This window comes from Diadema antillarum, unplaced genomic scaffold, assembly GCF_040938485.1.
Source record: "Diadema antillarum isolate AM-2024a unplaced genomic scaffold, OU_Dant_1.0 scf00000192, whole genome shotgun sequence".
Lineage (NCBI taxonomy): Eukaryota > Metazoa > Echinodermata > Echinoidea > Diadematoida > Diadematidae > Diadema > Diadema antillarum.
The window spans coordinates 563,455-584,601 of record NW_027271081.1 but is presented as its reverse complement, the minus strand read 5'-3'; the positions used below and the strand labels follow the sequence as shown (position 1 = coordinate 584,601).

The following is a 21,147-nucleotide window of genomic DNA, read 5'->3' as shown; positions in this document are numbered from 1 at the left end:
TATATATATATATATATATATATGTACAGCCGCCTCCCCAATCACCTTCACAATGGTCATGTGAAACTATTTTCAAGTTCTTCACGTACGTGAATCGGCCTCCTTCAATCATAAAAATTTTTACAGATACTACCTTTAAGTTTAATGTATTTGACCACTTCAGTGGGATTTCACCCTGCTCTTTGCGATTTATGTCAAACATTGATCATATGACATTCCAAACTCCGTTTTATGTTAATTTTGAGATATGATATTTGTACAAAACAAACTTAATTCAGTCTATCAGTCATAATATTTTGGGTTGTTGTTGTTGGGGGTTTTTTTTATTCTGTTCGTCCATATATGACTTCGTGTAACATGATTGATATTGTAAATATAGCTTTTTTTTTTGCCGGAAATTGCCTTTCTTATATGTCTAACCTCTAATTATTTCCTTTACATTGCAAATGCTATTTTCTTCTCTTGATGTAAATAGATGCTGTATTTTACCGTGCCGATGCCATAGTGCCTACATAACAATCGGTCATGTGTGGCCTCATAGAACAACAGCCCTGAGGCTAACACTGTTTTTCGTACGTCTTGTTTTGTTAGTCACTGTATGGACATTAAAAAAAGAGAAAAACAGAGAAAGAAAGAAAGATAGAAAGATAGAAAGATAGAAAGAAAGAAAGAAAGAAGGAAAGAAGGATAGAAAGAAAGAAAGAAAGAAAGAAAGAAAGAAAGAAAGAAAGAAAGAAAGAAAGAAAGAAAGAAAGAAAGAAAGAAAGAAAGAAAGAAAGAAAGAAAGAAAGAAACATGGTCACATTTCAAACACCACCATCTAACCATGCGGTTAGCATCGACCTCCGCTCCAAGAATCGGGCTCCACCTACAGTACGGAGCAGGTATACGGGTAGGGCGTTGTCTATCGCGGCAGCCTCCCTGGCTGGACCTGAGATCGAGGCACCAGCACCAGTCCTGCTGCAAGCGCGTGTAAACAAGATTGGCGTGTGAGCTGCGAACAGGGTACTCGTTTCTGCAGTAACACCGGAAGTGATGGTCGTGGATCCTCATGCGATGTCCAGCTTGAAGGCATTTAGTTAGAATTAGCGGGGATGATCTGTTCCTGCAAAGACTGCACTTCCAACATTATATGGTGAAGTATTGTGAATTACCGATATTTGTTTGCACTTGTTTACCTTGTGTAGCTCACTGTGCATAGCGAGCAATCGAGAATGATTAGATGTACAATAGTCAAACATAGGTAGTGCGTTAGTGCATGGCTCTGTCAGTCGGGGGAGCCCTAGCCCCGGAGACCGCGCCGCCAGGCGCGGTCCTGGCGGCTTCCCCGCAGTTTCGCTTATGTTATAGTTCAAGTATTCTGTGCGCTTGTGCAAGTGATTGTGAATTCTGTGAACATCGGTGAGCTGCTTATAAGACATCATTTTGTGCATCACAAGCAATGAAATGCATCAAACAGTCGCCGATGATAGTCATTTAGGTTTCATCGACCCATGTAAGTATTCCTAGTAGTTTCTGTTGAAAAATTAAGGAAATATAGCGCCGCAAAGGCACCCGTTTGTTCAACATGAAGATCTTTTATGGGAGCACGGCGCAGCCGCCACACTGCGTGTGGCGGCTGTCGCAGTTAGGGGAGCCCCTGCATGCAATTGTGGAGTGGTGGTTTCGCGAAAGGGTGAAGTAGTACTAGTACTAGTACGATAGGGCTGCAATTCCTGCAAGTTCAATAGCCATACAGGAGTTGACGACACAAAAGAGCCTTGTATGTCATTGTTTGCTGTTTGTGTTAGCATTCTTTGAAACGTCGTCTAGCAGGCAAATAATATTGCCATCTGACAGTTTGTCCGAAGTATCATAGTGTAGTTGTGTACATAGGGCTGTGCATTGTTGGGAGCGAATATATAGATTTATAATTTCTATTTTGATCAAGTGTTATTCATCCACCACAGAAGTACTGGCAATGAATGTATGTGAGCAGTTCTGTCATTATTATTCTAATAGAATTAATGATTAAATTGTCACTCCATCGTTATAGTTTTATATTAATAGCTATTCAGGTGTAACAGTATTTTTCTGTCGTTAATATTTCTTCTCTTTTTAAAAAAATTAATGTTGAATCTTCATTTTTGCAGTGAGTGTACGTGTGAATTGTTTGATCAAGTTGTGTTGGGTAGCATTGCAACTATGCAGATCATTGCTGTTGTTTCAGAAGATATGTAGCCCTAAATGTGCCCATTGCCTCATGCTGGATATTTTGAGCAACTGTTGAGAGCATCCCATTGAGAAACAAAGCAACATACTTGCACACCACAGTAGCACATTTTATATGGCTATCATTGTGACTTTTTGCAGATTCAAATTAACAAACTTGTACCATCTAATCTATCTGTGATATGAAAACAGTATATCTGGGGGGTATTTAATGAAGCATTTTTTTCAGATATTTTTCTGACAAATTGTTACAAGCTACTGAAATCCTTGCATCTGATTGGCTGAGAGTAAATTTGTCCAACAACTTTGTCGGACAAAATGATTTATGATATTAATGCCCCCCAGAGATACCAATTTAGTGCCAAGATGACAACTTCTGCACCAAACTTTCATAACGTGATTAGTTAGATGCAGGTTACCGTGCTTTCAAACACTGAACTTAAAAACAACATCATATAGATATTTACTCATTTCTGCTACAAAATTGATGACATGAAGTACACAATGCAGAATGACAGCATCAATATGTTGACTCATGTTGACTAAAAATGATTTAACCTTTCTTCTCTGCGTTCCATTCCTGCTTAGTTATCTCTTACTTTTTTATTATTATTTTTTTTTTTTTTTGGGGGGGGGGGGAGGGTGTGGCAGTGAGCACTGTGTTTGTATTAAGCCTTAACCCCATGCCAAATTAAAAGCATACTTTACCATTTGCAGATGAAACAAAAACCGAGCTTTAGTGCTTTACAATAGTTCTAAAATGTGAGTTAGGGATAGACACAACCACTGTAACAATTTGAATAGGTGAAATCGATGTTAAGTATTGTTACTTATACAAAATGTGAACAATAGTTATAATAAAAATGCTTCCAGACTAAACCGTCTAGTTACGGTGTATTGAGAAAAATACAGATATTTCCTTATATTGTAGGCTTTATCGCAAAAATCTTATATGACAGGATGTTTTGTGGTGCAACACACCTACACACACGTGATATATGCATTAAATGTCATATCTTGAAAATTTTTTAAATCACTGGCCCCAGAGGTAAACAGGACCTTTAATTTTCCTTTCCACCATCACAGGTAATCACTTGTAGGCATATTGCTGATATTACATCAGATCAGGACCAAGTCAATCATGTTTAGTGAAAGATTCTACGCTGTGGGGAGGACTTTCATTGGTCTTCAGTCTTTCCCTGTCATGATCCTCTATCTGATCATCATTGGGATGTCGCCACTGTACCAGCAACTTACAAAGCCTTGTTCGCTCAGGAGGGTAAGTCATTTAGAACTTGTTTTTATTCAATTATTATATACTGATTGATTGATTGGTTTTTATTGAATTATTATATATTGATTGATTGATTGATTGATATACTGATTGATTGATTGGTTTTTATTGAATTATTATATATTGATTGATTGATTGATTGATTGATTCATTCATTCATTCATTCATTTATTTATTTGGTTTGTCATTCATTTACTTTTCATATACTCAGATTAAATATTTTTATCTGTTTATTTGTGTATATAGCTATCTCAATGTACAATTATCTATATTTATATCTATTTGGTCATTCATCCATTATCTCACATTCCCTATCTAAGGTAACTGTTACAGGAAATTTTGGAATAATTCTTTCATAATCATGCATTGATTCAGATTTCATACTTAATGATGATAAAATAATGATGTAGTCAGAGAAAAAAAAAATCATCTCATTTTTTTAAATGACTTCAGTTGAGTTGAGCTGCATTATGGCAACCCTCTTGCCTCAACTTTACCCATATGCTGAAATTTGTTTACAATCAACCTAGCTTAAGTCGACCTTGCGTAAGTCGAATGTCTTTTCAAGTTCTCTTTATATTCTATTGATTCTAATCCCTCAAAAGTTGATTTTTTTTAAAAGTTAAAGTTATTTCTTCAATCCACATAGATTCAACTGAGGCAAGGATGATTGCATGTGATTAAGTTGTTTATGTTCTGTGTGGGTGTCTATCACTCGCCTGTGAGTACTTTCACTAACAGTCAGAGCTCATAGCAGATAGACAGGAAAAAAAATGAATATTCGCTTAAATGCATTGAATCTGTCTTTTTCACTTGCATTTAAATTATGATGACATGGAACAAACTCTCCTACTGAATGACTGGTATGTTATTGTGTTCCCCGCAAAAGTTTTCGATCTCTATATTGTTTTGTAGCTCTTGCATCTATAGCACATTAAATTCAACATGGATATTACAGTGGAACTAACTGCCCCATGTGTTTGAAAATACTTCTGTGCTTACACTTTAAGAATGATAGTAGCAATGACTAAAGCTAGCATATCAATCAGTGAAATGACTCATTTTCTGTGCTTGATTGGTAATTGCAATTATGCATATATTGCAAGTCAAAATTGTTGGAAGAACTTTATCAAAGAACACACAATACACTGGAAAACAAATATCAAAAATCTGATTACTCTTTTGCTGCAAGTGCTACTTCAAACTGATGTTATTTAATGCTAGGGCGACAGTCTGTAACAGTCTGTAAGTCTGGTACCATTATGAAAGTCCTGTAAATAGTTTTCCTTGTGAAATTGTTAATTTTGTGCAGGTGATGGTGATATACAACTACTTTTGCAGCTTTTGTAGTGCCTGCACTCTGATCGGCTTCATTACAGGCTGTCTCTCCGCAAAGTCTGTTTTCCTGAAGGATGGTAACCCAATACTTACTAAAAGGTTGGTAGTCACTGATAGCACATCCGTAATGTTGTTTACTCAGTAGTTTTGCTAACGATCATGTCACTCAAATATAGGTGTTACATGCAAGATGATATTAAAAGTGATTGTAGAAGATGCATAGTTGTAGAAAAGCTTACCAAGCATATGCAATTCACATTGACATATTGTAGACAAACAAACAAACAACCCAAACCAAACAACAAATGAACAAAGTAATTCCTTCTGACCCAATCAAATAAGTGCCTTCTATACCTGTACTGTATACATGTTATATTTCACAGTGTTTACTTATTTTCTGGGATTTCACAAGTTTATTGGTGTTTGCAAAATTAAGAACTTGCAAAACATTGCCTCCCATACCACAAATGTGCTGTATATCAGAATTTTTTTTTTCTGATGAAGAGATACTTATTTGTCATACTGTCTCTATCATGTTGTTTTTCATTGGTGAAGTCAACCACTCAGAAAATTGTCTTCAAAAACAGTCAGGATTCAGGGGGGAAAAAAAAATGTACTGGTAACTCTCAAAACATATGGCATATGCAATATATGACTTTTGCAGTTCTAAGCTATATGGGCATGCAATCACTGGAGCCAGTCTGATTTCACTGTACACAAATACAGTGGACTCCCGTTATAACGAAGTCATTGGGACTGGCAGTTTTCTTTCGTTATATCAAAATTTCGTTATAACTGCACAAATAATCAATGAAAATACAAAGAGCGGATAATGTTGAGGTCCGAATTTTTACTTCGTTGTAACTGGAATTTCGTTATAACCATTTTCGTTATAACGGGAGTGCACTGTATTACAACAGGCTTTCAGGACAAAGTTTTCCTGTCTTACAATTAGATGCATGTACCTTCATGTCTCTTCTCATACTTCTTGCATTGGTCAGCTTCTTTCTGTACTGGGCCACGAAGAACCTGGAACTGCTGGACACTGCGTTCATGATTCTACGTCACAAACGACGCCAGATCTCCTTCCTCCATGTCTACCACCATGCCAGCATGGTCCTCCTCACCGACTTTGCCTACCACTACTCGCCCTGGGCAGGCATCGCATTCGGGCTTGCCATCAACTCCTTCGTTCACGTCTGCCTCTACTACTACTATGGCTACACGGCTCAGCATCCGCAGGGCAAGCCCTCGTGGAAACCCCGCATCACAGAGCTCCAGATCATCCAGTTCCTGATCGGGCTGGTGCACAACACCATCGGCTACCTACATCATGGTTTCTGCATATATTCTATGTTCTATGGGGCCAGTATGCTGTACTTGTTCTCCTCTTTCTACTACAATGCATTTCTACGCAAGAAAAAAGTGGTGTAAGCCTAGCACTATTTTGCTCAAGAAGAAGCACTGTCAATGTTAACCCGTTTGTGTGAGGGTATACAGTGCACTCTTGTTATAACAAATATGGTTATAACAAAACTCCGGTCACAATGAAGGAAAAATTTCAGGCCCAAAAATTATCAGCTATCTATCATCACATACAATGTACTTCATTTGGTTTGTTATAATGGGAGTCGACTGTACTTCACTTTTAGTCTATTTCTCACATTCCATATTTGCCGCAAGTGTACTTTTGGTCCTAAGTAGCCTTATGTATATTTGAGTAAAATCTTCAGTATTCAGGAAAGAATGAAATGTATGAAAAGTAGTATTGTTTATCAAATAGCTGTTATATTTTGGTAAATGTTGATCTTCTCCTTTGCAAGTCATTACTTGGTTTGGGATAAGAAGAATGTCTTTGTGGCCAAGACCAGTAGCTTTTTTCATTTTTAAATGATAAACTAGTAGATAATCTGGATGGAAAAACAACAAATTGAGCAAGCCCATAGGTACTACATATGATACATGATACTTTTATTTTCGTTATTCATTTTTTAACTCAAGGGACATATGAATTGAACTTGTTGAAGCTGTGAGGTCTTGCCAGAAGGGTGCACATTCTGAAGCTTACTTTCACTAGGAATTGATAGCTTTTTCACTTTAAAAATGGGTCACCAATCAATGTCATAGCAAGTCACGATGAATATTTACTATGACTATGAAATGTATATTGAACAGTACTCTTTATTCAAATATATGTGGTCGACAATAACGACAGAAAAAAAAAAATAGTTTTCCCTACTGTGCAGTATCTGTAACTTTGAGTCTTGTATGTCTTTCTGTAAGGGAGCAAAGTTCAATTAGATAATAGTTTGTATGTTTTGATAGCAATGATTACCCAGGAAGGCCTTCTATAGCAAGATAAGATAATGCAGGCATGGCTGTTGAAATCTCAATGGCTTTTCAGTTTTTGCATGCACTCACCTGGAGTAACCTCAAACAATGAATACCAGTATTAGTGAAAAATGATTGAGTCTCAACAGTGGCTGATATCTGACCGTCATGAAATTACTTGGAAACAAAAATTTTATATATGGCATGTAAAGTTGATACTTTTTAAGGTTTTTCTTTGTCTTTATTTAGAATACATTTTCAAACATGTACATTTGTTTTTTGTTTACCAAACAGTGGTTCATGAATGTCTTTCACATCGCAATAAGTTGCTGTACTACACATGTTTATGAGTCAAGACCTATGTCACAGAGATTGATTTTGTGAAATTATACTTTGGAGTTAAGATGTCTTTGTTGTTGTTTTTTGATACTTTTTTAATTGAGTATCTTGCCATACTCTAATTTATTGCCATAATGCCGATAATTCATGTGCAATTATGCAAAAAGAATTGCATCTTTGCTGCAAAAAATAAACATCATAGACAACTCTTGGAGTAGGGTGTGGAGGTGTATATGTTTCTTTCAGTTTAGATGAAGGTTTTGAGGTCTGATCGATACACCTGACAAGGGACAAAGTCAAATACAAATTAAGACTAATTGCAATGTGTGTTCTTGAAAGGAAAATGTAGAAATTGTGCTGTATGACTTATTTCTCAATTTGCCAATTTCCCAATTTGGAGCATATTCTTGTGCTCGCTGTGAGTTTTATCTCAGAGAGTTCAACAAGAGGGCAAGGATGAACTTTCCTTTTCCTCAGAAAATTGCAAGGTGGCATGGTGTGTGAATTTCAGGATTTGTCTGTTCAAAAGAGGATGGTTAGGCTTGAAAATGCTATCAGTGCCTGCCATTTTGGTCCGACAATTCATGACACATTGCTCATGTCCACCCATGCATGAAAATTGGTGGCCAGGAGGGTACTAGTAGTGAATAATATAGTCTCGTACACATGATGATAGGCATTCACAAAGGGAATGCTAAGAGGAAGCGGCAATTTAGCATGGTAATGATCAGCCTATGCCTTGTGCATCAGGTGATGGCTGTACTGATGCTCTGTGTGTGAAGTGCTCAGAAACAATCTTGACAGGATCAAAGACATTTTACAATGTTAAATGCACTTGTTTCAAGCCATTGGTATTAGAGTGACCATTGCTTGCCATTTGTTTACCATATTCATTGCCCACTACAGTGATTACTGTATATGTATCATACTTTCATGTGTTATTTGCCTTTCATTTTTTATATGATTTTTGTATTCTGAAGGGTGCTTATGTGGGGCTATCCTTCAAGATGTTGAAAGGGTTCTGCAGGTGTTGAGGATTAAGTTCATATGCAGGAATGCCTCTCTCTGTATATTTTCAGCAGCATAATACATCTCATGGAGGGTACATATGCTAAGGCATGCAATGTAATTCCTGTTGAGTGTTGGAGACATAGTATATAAGATAAAAAGGAAAAATGAAATTAAACCCGGAAGTGGCACCAGAAATATTAGGTGCGCCCCCCCCCCCCATTACAGAATTCCTGGATCCGCCCCTGCATCGGGTATAACTTGACCTTGACTATACATGAAATATCAATATACTGATATTTTGAGGTCATTGAAATGTCACAGTCCTCAGAGGTCAAAGGTAGAGACACGTGAGTAATTTATCTTGCTCTGTGGAATAGGAAAACAATTCAATGGTAATACAAAGGAATATGACATCTTAATCATGTTTATCGTATCATCAACCAATTGCACCAAATATCAATGTTCTGATATTTCTAGGTCACTGACCTCATCATAGGTCATCTGAGGTCATCAGAGGTCAAAGATAGAAACCTGGCTACAAAGACTCTGGAACATTGAGGCATTCCACTTACAAAACTGAGTTGTTTAGAACATAATTACCATGTATCAGTAACAAGTGATGCATTAGAATATCAATTTTCTAACATTTTGAGGTCATTGACCTCTGGAGGTCATCAGAGGTCAAAGGTAGAAACCTGTCAAGGCTCTGTAGAACATGAGGACAATTCCACTGTAACAAAAATTAGTTTTAATACACCATTACGGTGTTAATCATTAACCAATGATGCAAAATATCAATTTTCTAACATTTTTAGGTCATTGACCTCTCGAGGCCATCAGAGGTCAAAGGTAGAAACCTGTCAAGGCTCTGTTGAACATGAAGACAATTTCACCGTGACAAAAATTAAGTTTTAGTACATTATTACTGTGTATATCATTAACGAATGATGCAAAATATCAATTTTCTTACATTTTGAGGTCATTGACCTCTGGAGGTCATCAGAGGTCAATTCAGACTTACCTCCCGATCTTAAAATTAATCTTTTAGCATGTACTACCAATGGTGAAAGTTTCATGCTTTAGTCAAATTTTGCACAATTCTTCGGCTTATCCGCTCTACTATAGGGAGCTTTCAGGTAATTCATTATTTGAATATTTCTGTTTGTAGAGATTTGAATAGATGCTGCTTGTCTGAAATTGTATCACAGTAATTTGATTGGAACACATGTATTTTTGTACCATACATATACGTTATCAGGGTGATTGGTGATATTACATGTACTGTTTATTCTGAAGCTTCTTCTTTCTATGTGTGTGCTGCCAAACATTCTAGCATGGACCCAGGGGCAGGCATGTAGGAAGCATTGATGGAAGCGGTATTCCTGCCCCCCCCCCCCAAAAAAAAAAACCAAACAAACAAAAACAAACAAACAAACAAACAAACAAACAAACAACAACAACAAACAAACAAACAAACAAAGTCATTTCTATTTTCTCAATTTTCTTAATCATCAAATGTTAACATATGAAAATCTAGGTATGTGTTTAGGGTTACTTTGGGTTCAGATTTGGAACTGAACAAGTTACATGGAAAGGGGAGATTGTAGAGATGATTAAAAACGGGTTGAAATAGGAAATTTTTGTATGTACAAAAACTACACTAGATTGGTTTGAAATATAGGGAAAGTTATGTATATAGATTGTACTATGCAAGTTAAGATTCTGCTTGACAAGAATACACTGTACAACCATCTAAATCTGTTATGTTAACATGTCTAAACAAAAAGTAATGATTTTTTTTAAAGCTTATAACATCAAGCTTAATTTTGTGAGTGATGTGGCCAGAAAGTTTTCATGCAGAAAATATAAATGATAATAAGATTGACCGCCACACAATTACAATTGTCAGTACACAGATTACCTATGAATGACTTTGATGCTTGTATCTATTGTTCGCATCTTTTGGAACTATGATAACATCATGTGTTATTTGGGATCTCTCCAGCATCAACCATAGTTACAAATAAACGTGTCTCAAGCAGTTTAGACATCAAGTATCATAAGATGTATTGCCGACATCAGGGACCCTCCCTGCCGACATCAAAACGGTTTAGGATATAAGGTTCACAGCAAGAGCTGAAAGTGTTGAAGGTCACATGTTAAACTCTGGGTAAAAACATGTTACTCTTAACCCGTTGAAGACGAGTCCCTAGAATACTCGGGCAGGTGTTTATGAAAAATGTGTGTTATAGCAAAATTAGTCCGTCCTCAATGGATTAAATTGGTCCTTTGTACTACATATGTAGTTTGCAATGATGTAACCCCGGCGCGGGGCACTGTACGGTACGTATTGGGGTCGCTGTTGCGGTTAGCAATGATGCAAAGTGTGTGTGCAGTATTATGTAGATTAAATTGGATACTAACCCTAATATTCAATATTATTACTTCCATTTGTGTGCATGATATGTGTGGGCTTTTCCTTGGTGGGTTGAGTGGTCAGTTTTGCCAACTGACAACAGCAAGAATCCAGGCAAAATGTACTTTGACTGATTTGAAGGAATGTCTAACCTTATAAGAGGGAAATGTGGCAGTATATGTAATGACTGTTGCAGTACAACAGTAAATCTACTTGATTGACATAATGCAATTTAATGACAGTAAATATCATTCTTGCAAAGTGATCACTACCTCATCTATGATGTGCTGAAATTCAGAGATGTGTACTAACCATTTTCACAAATCACAAAAGACTGCATGAAAATTTTAATTGAAAATGCCTGTAAAGAAAGCGAGAACACTGTATGCATCGCATGTCCAAGAGAGTTAAAATTTATTGTCGAGCCCACCAGAGGAGTGGGGAGACTAAGGGATCGCCTGCAGCGTCTGTCCGTCGTCCGTCCGTAACGCTACAAAAACTTGAATAACTCTCTACTAAGGACTTCAATTTCAATCAAACTTGGTGGGAACAGTGGTTATACAAAGTTACACGTTTTACAAAGCATGAAGGTCACATTAAGGTCAAAGGTCACAGGCAGGGGTCAATGAACTTTAGGGCCCAATGTTAAGTTTTTATGGTGCGTTTCGATTATGGCTCATAACTTTTGATATATATGTCCGTTTGTGACCAAACTTGGATGGTAGATGTCTCTTGGGGAGTTCGAGGTCAGCACAAGGTCAAAGGTCACAGACAGGGGTCAACGAACTTTTAGGGCCCAATGTTAAGTTTTTATGGCGTGTTTTGATTATGGCTCAAAACTTTTGATCCATATGTCTGTTTGTGACTAAACTTGGATGGTAGATGTCCCTTTGGGAGTTCTAGGTCACCACAAGGTCAAATGTCACAGACATGGGTCAACAAAATTTTAGGTCCCAATGTTAAGTTTTTACGGTGCGTTTCGATTATGGCTCGTAACTTTTGATACCTGTGTCCGTTTGTGATCAAACGTGGATGGTAGATGTCCCTTGGGATTTGAAGTTCATCACAAGGTCAACGGTCACAGACAGGGGTCAACAAACTTTTAGGGCCCAATGTTAAGTTTTTGAGACGCATTTCGACTGGCTCATAACTTTTGAGCCATAATATTATGTCCGTTTGTGACCAAACTTGGCTGGAAAATGTCCCTTAGGCAGTTGAAGGTCACCACAAGGTCAAAGGTCATAGGCAGGGTGAATGACCTTCCAGGAGTTAGAAAAACATTCATTTCTTCTACGCGAATGGGCGAGACACATTTTGGCACTTGCCTTCTTTTATCATGAATTTCAAAACTCAATTGTGCATTTGTAGATTTGTGTTATCTTTAACACAAGGGCGATGTATATTGAAATGGTACAAGTTATCCAGACATGTGTGTATAAGTATAACCATTCTTTTTCAAGATCAGTGTTCATAGTAGAACTTTCAAGTCACAATTATTTTTTCTGAAACTTGTCTTCATTAATTAATGCAGGCTAATAATATTGATTGTTAATTGAGTACAATGCTATCACACTTCAGGAATGGATGACACTGTTTTCTCCAGCTCATCATACATTCCCCAGTATGTATTGCTCTATGCTGTAATTTCTTTAGAAGCTCAATGAATTGAAAGGCTTTTGTATACATATTGAAAAGTTCTATACATCAATTGCATGAATCAATCAACAAATTATTGAATTCTGGTTGAATAGAACATATATCATGACAGATATAATACATTAATGCAAATAGTGTATACTTTTCATCAAATTTGCTGTCGATGTATGCATAAAATGCTATGAAGCCCCTCAGATAGATCCCTTTTCATGAATATCAGAAAATCATTTTGAAAATTATGCGTGCTATATTGTATTCATACCTGCATGTGCAATGCAAACTTTACAGACTTTGCGGTAGGTGCTGTTTCAAATCCCTTGATTACCCCACCCCCTTCCCTGAAATCTTTGAACTATTGACATACGTTTTAATCTTGAAAAATGTCATTTACATTCAACCTGCAATAAAAGCAACAATTTATATGCTGGTTACACTGACACATATTTTTATTCTACGGTTGAGAGGTTCATACTCATTCACAGTGTCATTTGATATGGGAAAATGTGTATACTGGAAGACTGTTATTGTTCCAAATAAAAACTCATGATGTGGGTCCTACATGCGGTTACAACAACCAGCATTTCAGTGTCGCTTTTGTCATCATCTTGATGTGGGACAAAATTTCCCAACTTGTTATAGTTGATTGATCTGACAAGTTGGTTATGAAAGTGACAGATAATCAAGAGAAAAGAGGGAGAGAGTCGCATATTTTGTGTGGATATGATGAGAACAATAAATAGTAAGGAAGCCTGTTGTATCAGTCGAGCGTCAAATAGCAAACACCTCCATAAAATCCGTCTTGAGTTGAAACGCTTTTTCGTGTTTGTAGCCTTGATTATGTAACGATACTATTTAGTATACTAGTAATATATGTAATAACTATGATAGCGAATTGCGCACACCGCTGACACTAACGTTTGTGCCCCTTTCTCTGCTGTACACACTACACACGCACGCGCGCGCACACACACACACACACACACACACACACAATTTAGACACTCACCTTGACCCTCTCCTCTCTTCTTCATCATCCTCACACACCTGTTCCTATAAGTCTTACAGTGGTTCCGGTATCTATTGCCCACATTTCACTTGAAAGGAAACTGCGATAGACAAGCTGAACAATGACACACAATGATTGCCACAAAGCTGTTGATCAGTTGTGATTTTGTTTTTGTTTTTGTTTTGTCTTTTAATCTATGTCAGCACTGTTGAAAGTTGGTCTGTACAAAATTATTGATTGCGTTACAGGCTGTTGATAAAATATGTATAGACATGACCTAGTTCAAAAAAACAACAACAATACTTGATGAGCAAGAGTTTTCTATTAGAAAGGTATGGAATATCATTTTCTATACTATACGTCTTTAGAAATGAATTTGAAGAAATGACAATAGGTTGCATGTGTCCGGAATTTAACAGAAACCATACCGTACAAAATGTATCTAATACTTTGAGCATACAGGTAACGGATTGAAACAACGAAGAAAGAGAACCGGCCTAATTTAAAGATATTTTTAATGAGACCTATCAACCATCCTATGGTACGTCCCAATTTGAGGGAGATCAATACATATTGCTGTATTGGGCTTTAATTGATTCCTGTGAATATTGTCATGTTATAACTTCGGCCATCAGTATTTTAACACTGATACAGTATTGTATCATATCACAGTCATGCAATAATCTAAAAGAACGACTTTCAATGGTCTTGTTTGATACCTACATTATGTTTTCACTACAGTGAAATACTGAACACCCAAATAAAATATAACAACAAAACCGAGTGAAAACTGGCGTATAATAATAATGATCTAAAATTTGTGATGGTAGTTTGGTGTCCATTTTTGAGAATTTTTAGACCATATATTAAATCAAGTAATGCTACAGAAGGAATTTAAATACCCTACATGTAAAATGTCATTAGCAATCTACAACAGAATAGCAATGAAAGCTTTGAAATGAAGTGAAAAGTCAGAGAATCTTGCATATTAACCACACTACACGAACTGAATTTGAAGCGAAATCATTTAAGACGAAACGACAAAATTCTCAGTCTAGAAAGATCATGATCAGCAAAAAGAAATCCCTCGTTAAACTTCGTTGCATGCATCACTATACGTGCATGATTTTTAAATGCAACCTTCTCACAGCTATCAACTATACAAAGCAAAGTGAGAAAAGTGATATCTAACTTAATGTAACAATAGGTATGGAAAATGAAAAAAGAAAACACCAGAATTGTGAAAAAAAAATATGTAAAAGCGCCTCAGGCAAGTAATAGTGCATGGTTGAATTCATGTTTTCAGTCAACACATGATATTCTAATGATGAGTCGTGGCAAGTTTGGAGATTCAGTATACTGTATCGCAAACTCACGGTAATCATGATTTGTGTGTTTGTATGTGTGTGTGTGTGTGTGTGTGTGTATGTGTATGTGTGTGTGTGTGTGTGTGTGTGTGTGTTTTCGTGTGTGTTTACTGAAGCTGCTTCTCCTGGATTCCCACGATTGTTACTCTTCTTCTCACTTCGTTTATTTACCTTGTATATAAAGTACCCCCTCTTTCCCGATAATTGCGTGCTTTGTAGAATGTTTCAATATTTCAAACTGAAATGATGGTAAATTGAGAAGAAAAAAAAAAGATGAATACAACAGAAAAGAAGAAATGTAATATGAAACTTTGGTCATGTAAAATAATACCTATTACGGGGCGATGATAAATGATCAATCATAACCATGAAAGTACAGAGAAGAGGGCAGTATCGTGTATTGGAAAATGGACGCACAACGAACATAATACTTTCAGAGACTATTATGATATCTAATTCCTACTAGCATGACAGATTGAGCACCAGAGGAGACTCAAGGTCCGTCATATTTCGACGTCTCCTCGTGTCGTCTCCTCGATAACACGTATTCTAAATAGGTAAGATAGCCATCTTGATTGTAGTCGTCATCTGACATGACTTGGTCGATGATTCCTGAGGAAAATTAAGCACACATAAATACATAAACGAGTTGATCTTCCTAATTTGTTCATATTGAATAACTAAAAAAATTAGACATGTAACTGTATTATGTAATAAATTGTCATTTAACTCCATCCTTTGCGTCTTTACCCGTGTTTTTGACAAATGACAAATTAAAAAACATGACTTGAGCATACATGCATGCAGGCGAATATTTCCATGTACTGTAGCCCATGGTTTCAGAGTACGCTTTACCACTAAAAAATAATAATTAAAAAACAAACAAACAACGAAATTGTGTATTATTAGTATAATAGCACGAGCAATATACTAGTGACGCACAAGGAAACATAATAAAACACTCCGAAAAGACAGTTTTAATGCAGCGATTCTGAGTGGTATTTGTTTTGATCGAGCGATGTTATGGCCTCCATGTGCAACCCAAGAAATGTGGTGTATTGTCATGTTCTTATCGTGCTCTTTGCATGCATTCCACATTAAATGTGAGTTCTCATTACACTTGCTGGAACGCATCGATGGAGGCTGAAATATTAATAAAACAGTTACTTCGAGACGGAGACATAACCTCGCTTTTTTTTAAAGCAAACAAAATGGTACAAAATTCGAGTATTATTATGACGTTTTCTGATCTCGTCAGAACTATTTTCCTATACGACTGACTCCTGCTGACACAATATCATGCTCACCTGCAAAATAACTAGTCCTCGCATCAGCAATTTCCATGATGGTCATCTTTTCTTTGTTTGGAGGGTCGTATGGAACCACGTGACTTATAGCGGCCATGATCTCCAAACCATCCAGCTTTGTGTTGTTATCGAAATCGTGCAGTCTGTATCATGAGGGAGTTTGTATAATGAACATGATATCACAGGAAGATGGCAACGGCTGAAAATCTTATAACGAAATTTATAATTTTATCTTTGGCCCTTTTCGGTCAAGGTAGTGTTCCTTCACTTCCCACAACGATATCTTTCACCCACAAAAGGAGTGTGTTTGTCCAGGGAATGTTTGCGACTAGTCTTGATGATGATGATGATGGTTATTATTATTATCATTATTTTTTTTTGTTCATCTTTTTTTTTTCTTTATTTCATTTCTTTTTACGCAGACAGTCATCAAAAAAATACCACCTCCTCAGGAAATCATGAACACACCCCACATAACCGAATTATAAATTTGAAGTCCATGCAATAACTCCACAAAAGCGGGCTAAACTTTATACCTCGCGCAACACATCTTACTCGATTAGATTGTATGGGTGATGAAGGTCATTGAAGTCAGTAGTTTTTAAATGTCATACACCCATTCAATTAAACAGATATTTTCTTCTTTCTTCAATTCATATGATGAGTACCGGAAAGTGTTCTTTTTACATTTCATCTACCCATTATTTTTTGAATTATAATTCATTCTATATGAATTTATTTCATCAGAGTGACTTCCGTTATGTGAGCAGTTGCATAAAGCGGCATACTTACTTGAAATAATGAAACTCGAGTTCCTCGTCCGTCATTTCTTTTTCATCTGTGTCAACCTGTCCTTCTAGATGCTCTTTTACATGTCTGTTAGGCGAAGTTAACAACAAACTTCTTATTAACGGGATATACTATTCACCAGTATTATACTATTCATCAGTATTATCAGAAGACGTATAAGAAATACCCAAGTATAACATATTTATGACATATTATAGCACAACACAACAATTATTCGTTATGGTATAAGACATTGACGCATGTCTGAGACATTCTCCTTAAGTGATAAGCATAAAATGCATAACACGTGACAGCAATTATAACAAAATGTACGTAATAATTTATATGCAGATATATAGAGAGATTATAAGATACAATTGCAGATTAAGTAGGTATATATAGATGCATTTCAATGCCTTGAGAGTACACCATCACATCAATTATTATTGAATCATGCTTCTTTTAAAATTTCCTTTCCAGTATTCATATAAATGAAAGGCATAGGATACCAGTGGACAGTGACATTGGTGAAACTTGATTTAGATTCCATCCTCATCTCTCGATAACTTATTGGATAAGATTCATTTTTTTTTTTTTAATAAGATCGAAACTTAACGAAATGAAAAGAACACTCATTTAGTGCAGTGACTCACTCTTTATTTCTGACAAATTCTGGATCGCGAAATTTGTTTGACTTGTCTACTGGGTCATGGGGATTGATGTTCTTGCTCTCGGCATGTGCTGTTGTCATGGCAACTGCTTGGAGAAGAACGAAGACGGACAGGACGACCAACCAGAAGACGTTTTCCAGGTTGTGATGCTCCATGACAATTTGACGAGTGGTCCTAGGGAGTGTTGTTTGTCAAGGGTAGGTTAGTTTGTGGCCTCTTATAGTTTTTAAACTTCCAAATGATATTGGTTATTTTGACGCAGTTTAGAAATAAAAAGAAATCATGATAAAATTAAGTTAAAACAAACACATAAGTCATTATACAGAATATAAGGTGATTATGTCTAAACTATGATTATATATCATATGCCTTGTATGCTTTGGAAATTCGCAAACCTGTTATAACTGCACTCTTTGAAAGTTGTTAATTTCTTTTATAATAATGCCTTTTTTTCAATTCAAACTCACATTGTTTGTCTTCGAACTTTTGGATGGGTAAATAGGAATAATAAAAACCAAATTGAATGAGAGAATAAATGAATAAATGAAATATTGAGTGTTTACTATATGAAACGAGAATGACAAGGACACGAAAGGATAATCACGTTTTTCCTCTTGAGTGCCTTTTTATTTGTACGATTAGTGTTAATAAAAGCTCGCTCTGTTTAGGCCCTATTGCATTATGTATATAATAGTAAATATTGCTAAATAAACCAATTTAATCGGTTTATCATAGTAATAAATCTTGTCTGAGCCTTTCCTAACAATTGTCATTTTCATCCTCTGTTTTCTCTCTGTCTGTTTCGCCAATGAAAAGTTGATGCCCATATCATGAAGATGCTAGACGCGATAATAATTACCGCGTGCAAGGCAAGGAACAAAAGGAAAATGCACATTAAGTTGGCTCATGGTTGGAAAATGAACAGAGTGCGTGAGCTAATTGAAAGATAATAATCAAACAGGCAGTGTGTGCAGATATATTATAATAAGGTCCGGTTGTATTGACACCAGCCGCGAAGTAATCTAATCTCATGTGGAAACACCGAAGTGAAGCCATATGGAAGCATTCCCGTGGCGTCCATCAATGTCAAGATGAATAATAGCACACGTCTGCTATTCACAAGACGCTGGTAGCACGGGTATCGTGTTGACTCTTTAGTGTCGCATAAAATGTATATTTAGAAACTGAATGAAGATATTCACACAGAGATCAATTCTGCGTATTTCTTGCAATTGTCATACAGTTTGCATAAAATAACGTGTTATAATTCCACCTAATGCCCAAAAGGAATTTGATATAATATGCTTATTAGAATTTCGCTGTGTATAGCATTGCAAACACAGTGTTTCCTGAAATTCACAATGCTGGAAAGCTTTATCATGTTTATATCATATATAGACCTTATACTATGGACAGTATGAATTCTTGCCCAGTGTGGAAGTACACATGAACATTAGTATGTTCTACGCTTCTCTTCCTCTCTGTAGATGTCCATACAAAAATGATGAGCCCACCTCCAAAGTATAAGCTGTCATTTTCTAACGATTAAATGTGATAGGAACGGCGAACATACTAGTGTTGATCACATCTCGGTATAAATACTGGTGCTTCGATCACCCCCTATACTACAACAATGCTTTCATTCAAAGACTTTAGCTTTTAGCGTAAGCCATTGTTTCATGAGAAGAAAGGTTGTGAAGGGGAGTGGGAGATGCTGCAATATGTCATTTATCTCTTATACAGTGATGTGGACATCAGGATATTTTTGTAATGATTTAGAATTACAGCTCGTGAAATAAATTACTAAAATTATAAAGATTGCTATGGTTCCTTACCTTAATCAGATAATCGTTGTGGTCGTGTGGAGAGAGACTCGCTGCTCTCCCAGATGTTTCGCCTGTGCGTATGATGCTACTGTCTCTTGAAGGAAGGATGATACACGGTGGAAACAGCAACGTGAAATTCAGCCGCAACCGTGGATGAACCACCGTCAAGAGGACTGACTTTAATGAGGCATAGATTATGTGCAATGAACGCAGTACACCGTCTGCTAGATCTTGCATCGAAGAAGTGCACACGCGCGGTATGCATCATCGACAAAGGGTGACGGAACAAAAGCCTTCGTCGCGGAGAAAAAATGTATCGTCACGCTGTCTGGCCGTAGTATTTAGATTGAAAACACTTATTATGCATGGGCGTCACCAGGGGGGGTGCGTTGGGTGCGAACGCACCCCCCTTCAGATCCTTAAAAAAAAAAAAAAAAAAAAAAAATCAGTCTGCGAGCGACCTCAACGCCGGACGCTAAATAATTATTCTTTTCTATTTTTTTTTAAATATTTTGCACCAGGGGAAAAAAAAAATCGTCGGCAAAAACAATTCGCACCCCTGGTTCTGGCAGCACTGATTTTATACATATCTGCTAGTATTCTACAGTGTTTACTGTTTATTGACCGTACTGTACATCCGTACGATACGGAGCACTTATACACGTTTGCATGTACGTGTGCTACTTACAAGTATAGGGTCTATGAACGTTACTTCTGACCAATCCATATTGCCAGCCCAAGAGCGAGCCTTAGCCTCATTAAAAAAAAAGATGAAAAAAAAAAAAAGAAATGGAGGGGCAAGCATATCATTTTGCCCACCCCCCTCCATAATTCCAGAGAAGATTTTCTTATCTTTTTTTTTGACTGAAAACAAAAAGTTACCCCAATAAAAATATTGGAGGGGCAAGCATATTTTAATTTTGCCCCCCCCCCCATAATTAAATGAGAAGATTTTCTTGCTTTTTGTTAGAATTCAAGAAATCTGTCGATTATTTCACCCAAAAGCAGTGGCGTACTACGGAGAGGGGGGGGGGGTGCGCCACCTCCCAATCCGCTGGTAAAAAAAAAAAAAGACTTACCGAAATAGTAATTCAAGTCCTTATAGTAAACTGCTTTTGAATGAAAGGATGATCAAGAAATAAGATATTTTTCTATGATTTCTTTTAACCATAATTACATAGGTATATATATGTGTGAAACATTGTTCAAAAAGCCCGGACCCGACAAAAGATTGTGATTCAGCGTGATTCCTGGTTGGCATTCTGCATATTACTAAGCAGGATGTGCGCAGTGTACTCAGTATATATCCGAACGAAGAGTCGCTACAATGTTGCGCAATGTGATGCAGAATGTACACCACATTCCTTTGTACCTTACGCTTCGTTATAATACATCAAAGCTAGACCATTGATTTTGCAGTGTTGCTTTACATACTAGTCTATATAAAAATGTCTTGCATTGCCAATAAAAAGACTTGACTTGGGCTAATTCCTAACTTTTCCATGTATATAATACACACACACAAACAAACATGCACAATTAGTTTAGGGGATGCTCTAAAGTGCAGATTTTGGACATCCTTCCC

General features: G+C 36.7%; 2 protein-coding genes across 2 annotated transcripts; one reads left to right on the top strand and one right to left on the bottom strand.

Moving 5' to 3' along the window:
• Window positions 1–1,005: 1,005 nt before the first annotated feature.
• LOC139723515 (very long chain fatty acid elongase 5-like) lies at window positions 1,006–6,400 on the top strand. The gene is made up of 4 exons (XM_071634752.1): window positions 1,006–1,135; window positions 3,298–3,490; window positions 4,818–4,942; window positions 5,845–6,400. Exons 2-4 carry the CDS (start codon window positions 3,353–3,355, stop codon window positions 6,275–6,277), a joined length of 696 nt encoding a protein of 231 aa, XP_071490853.1. The 5' UTR covers window positions 1,006–1,135; window positions 3,298–3,352; the 3' UTR covers window positions 6,278–6,400.
• Window positions 6,401–15,319: 8,919 nt separating this feature from the next.
• On the bottom strand, window positions 15,320–19,699 carry LOC139723514 (multiple coagulation factor deficiency protein 2 homolog). The gene is made up of 5 exons (XM_071634751.1): window positions 19,572–19,699; window positions 17,719–17,910; window positions 17,069–17,152; window positions 16,277–16,419; window positions 15,320–15,581 (listed from the first exon to the last, which is right to left on the bottom strand). Exons 2-5 carry the CDS (start codon window positions 17,889–17,891, stop codon window positions 15,463–15,465), a joined length of 519 nt encoding a protein of 172 aa, XP_071490852.1. The 5' UTR covers window positions 17,892–17,910; window positions 19,572–19,699; the 3' UTR covers window positions 15,320–15,462.
• Between the last annotated feature and the right edge of the window lie 1,448 nt (window positions 19,700–21,147).

What these genes read in the sequence shown, in the direction of transcription:
- LOC139723515 (XM_071634752.1), top strand. Translation starts at nt 3,353, where the DNA reads ATGTTTAGTGAAAGATTCTACGCTGTGGGGAGGACTTTCATTGGTCTT. An exon ending in AGCCTTGTTCGCTCAGGAGG is followed by an intron (nt 3,491 to 4,817) that starts GTAAGTCATTTA and finishes AATTTTGTGCAG; the next exon opens with GTGATGGTGATATACAACTA. An exon ending in AACCCAATACTTACTAAAAG is followed by an intron (nt 4,943 to 5,844) that starts GTTGGTAGTCAC and finishes TGCATTGGTCAG; the next exon opens with CTTCTTTCTGTACTGGGCCA.
- LOC139723514 (XM_071634751.1), bottom strand. Translation starts at nt 17,891, where the DNA reads ATGGAGCATCACAACCTGGAAAACGTCTTCTGGTTGGTCGTCCTGTCC. An exon ending in GAATTTGTCAGAAATAAAGA is followed by an intron (nt 17,153 to 17,718) that starts GTGAGTCACTGC and finishes TTCGCCTAACAG; the next exon opens with ACATGTAAAAGAGCATCTAG. An exon ending in GAGGACTAGTTATTTTGCAG is followed by an intron (nt 15,582 to 16,276) that starts GTGAGCATGATA and finishes AATTTTCCTCAG; the next exon opens with GAATCATCGACCAAGTCATG.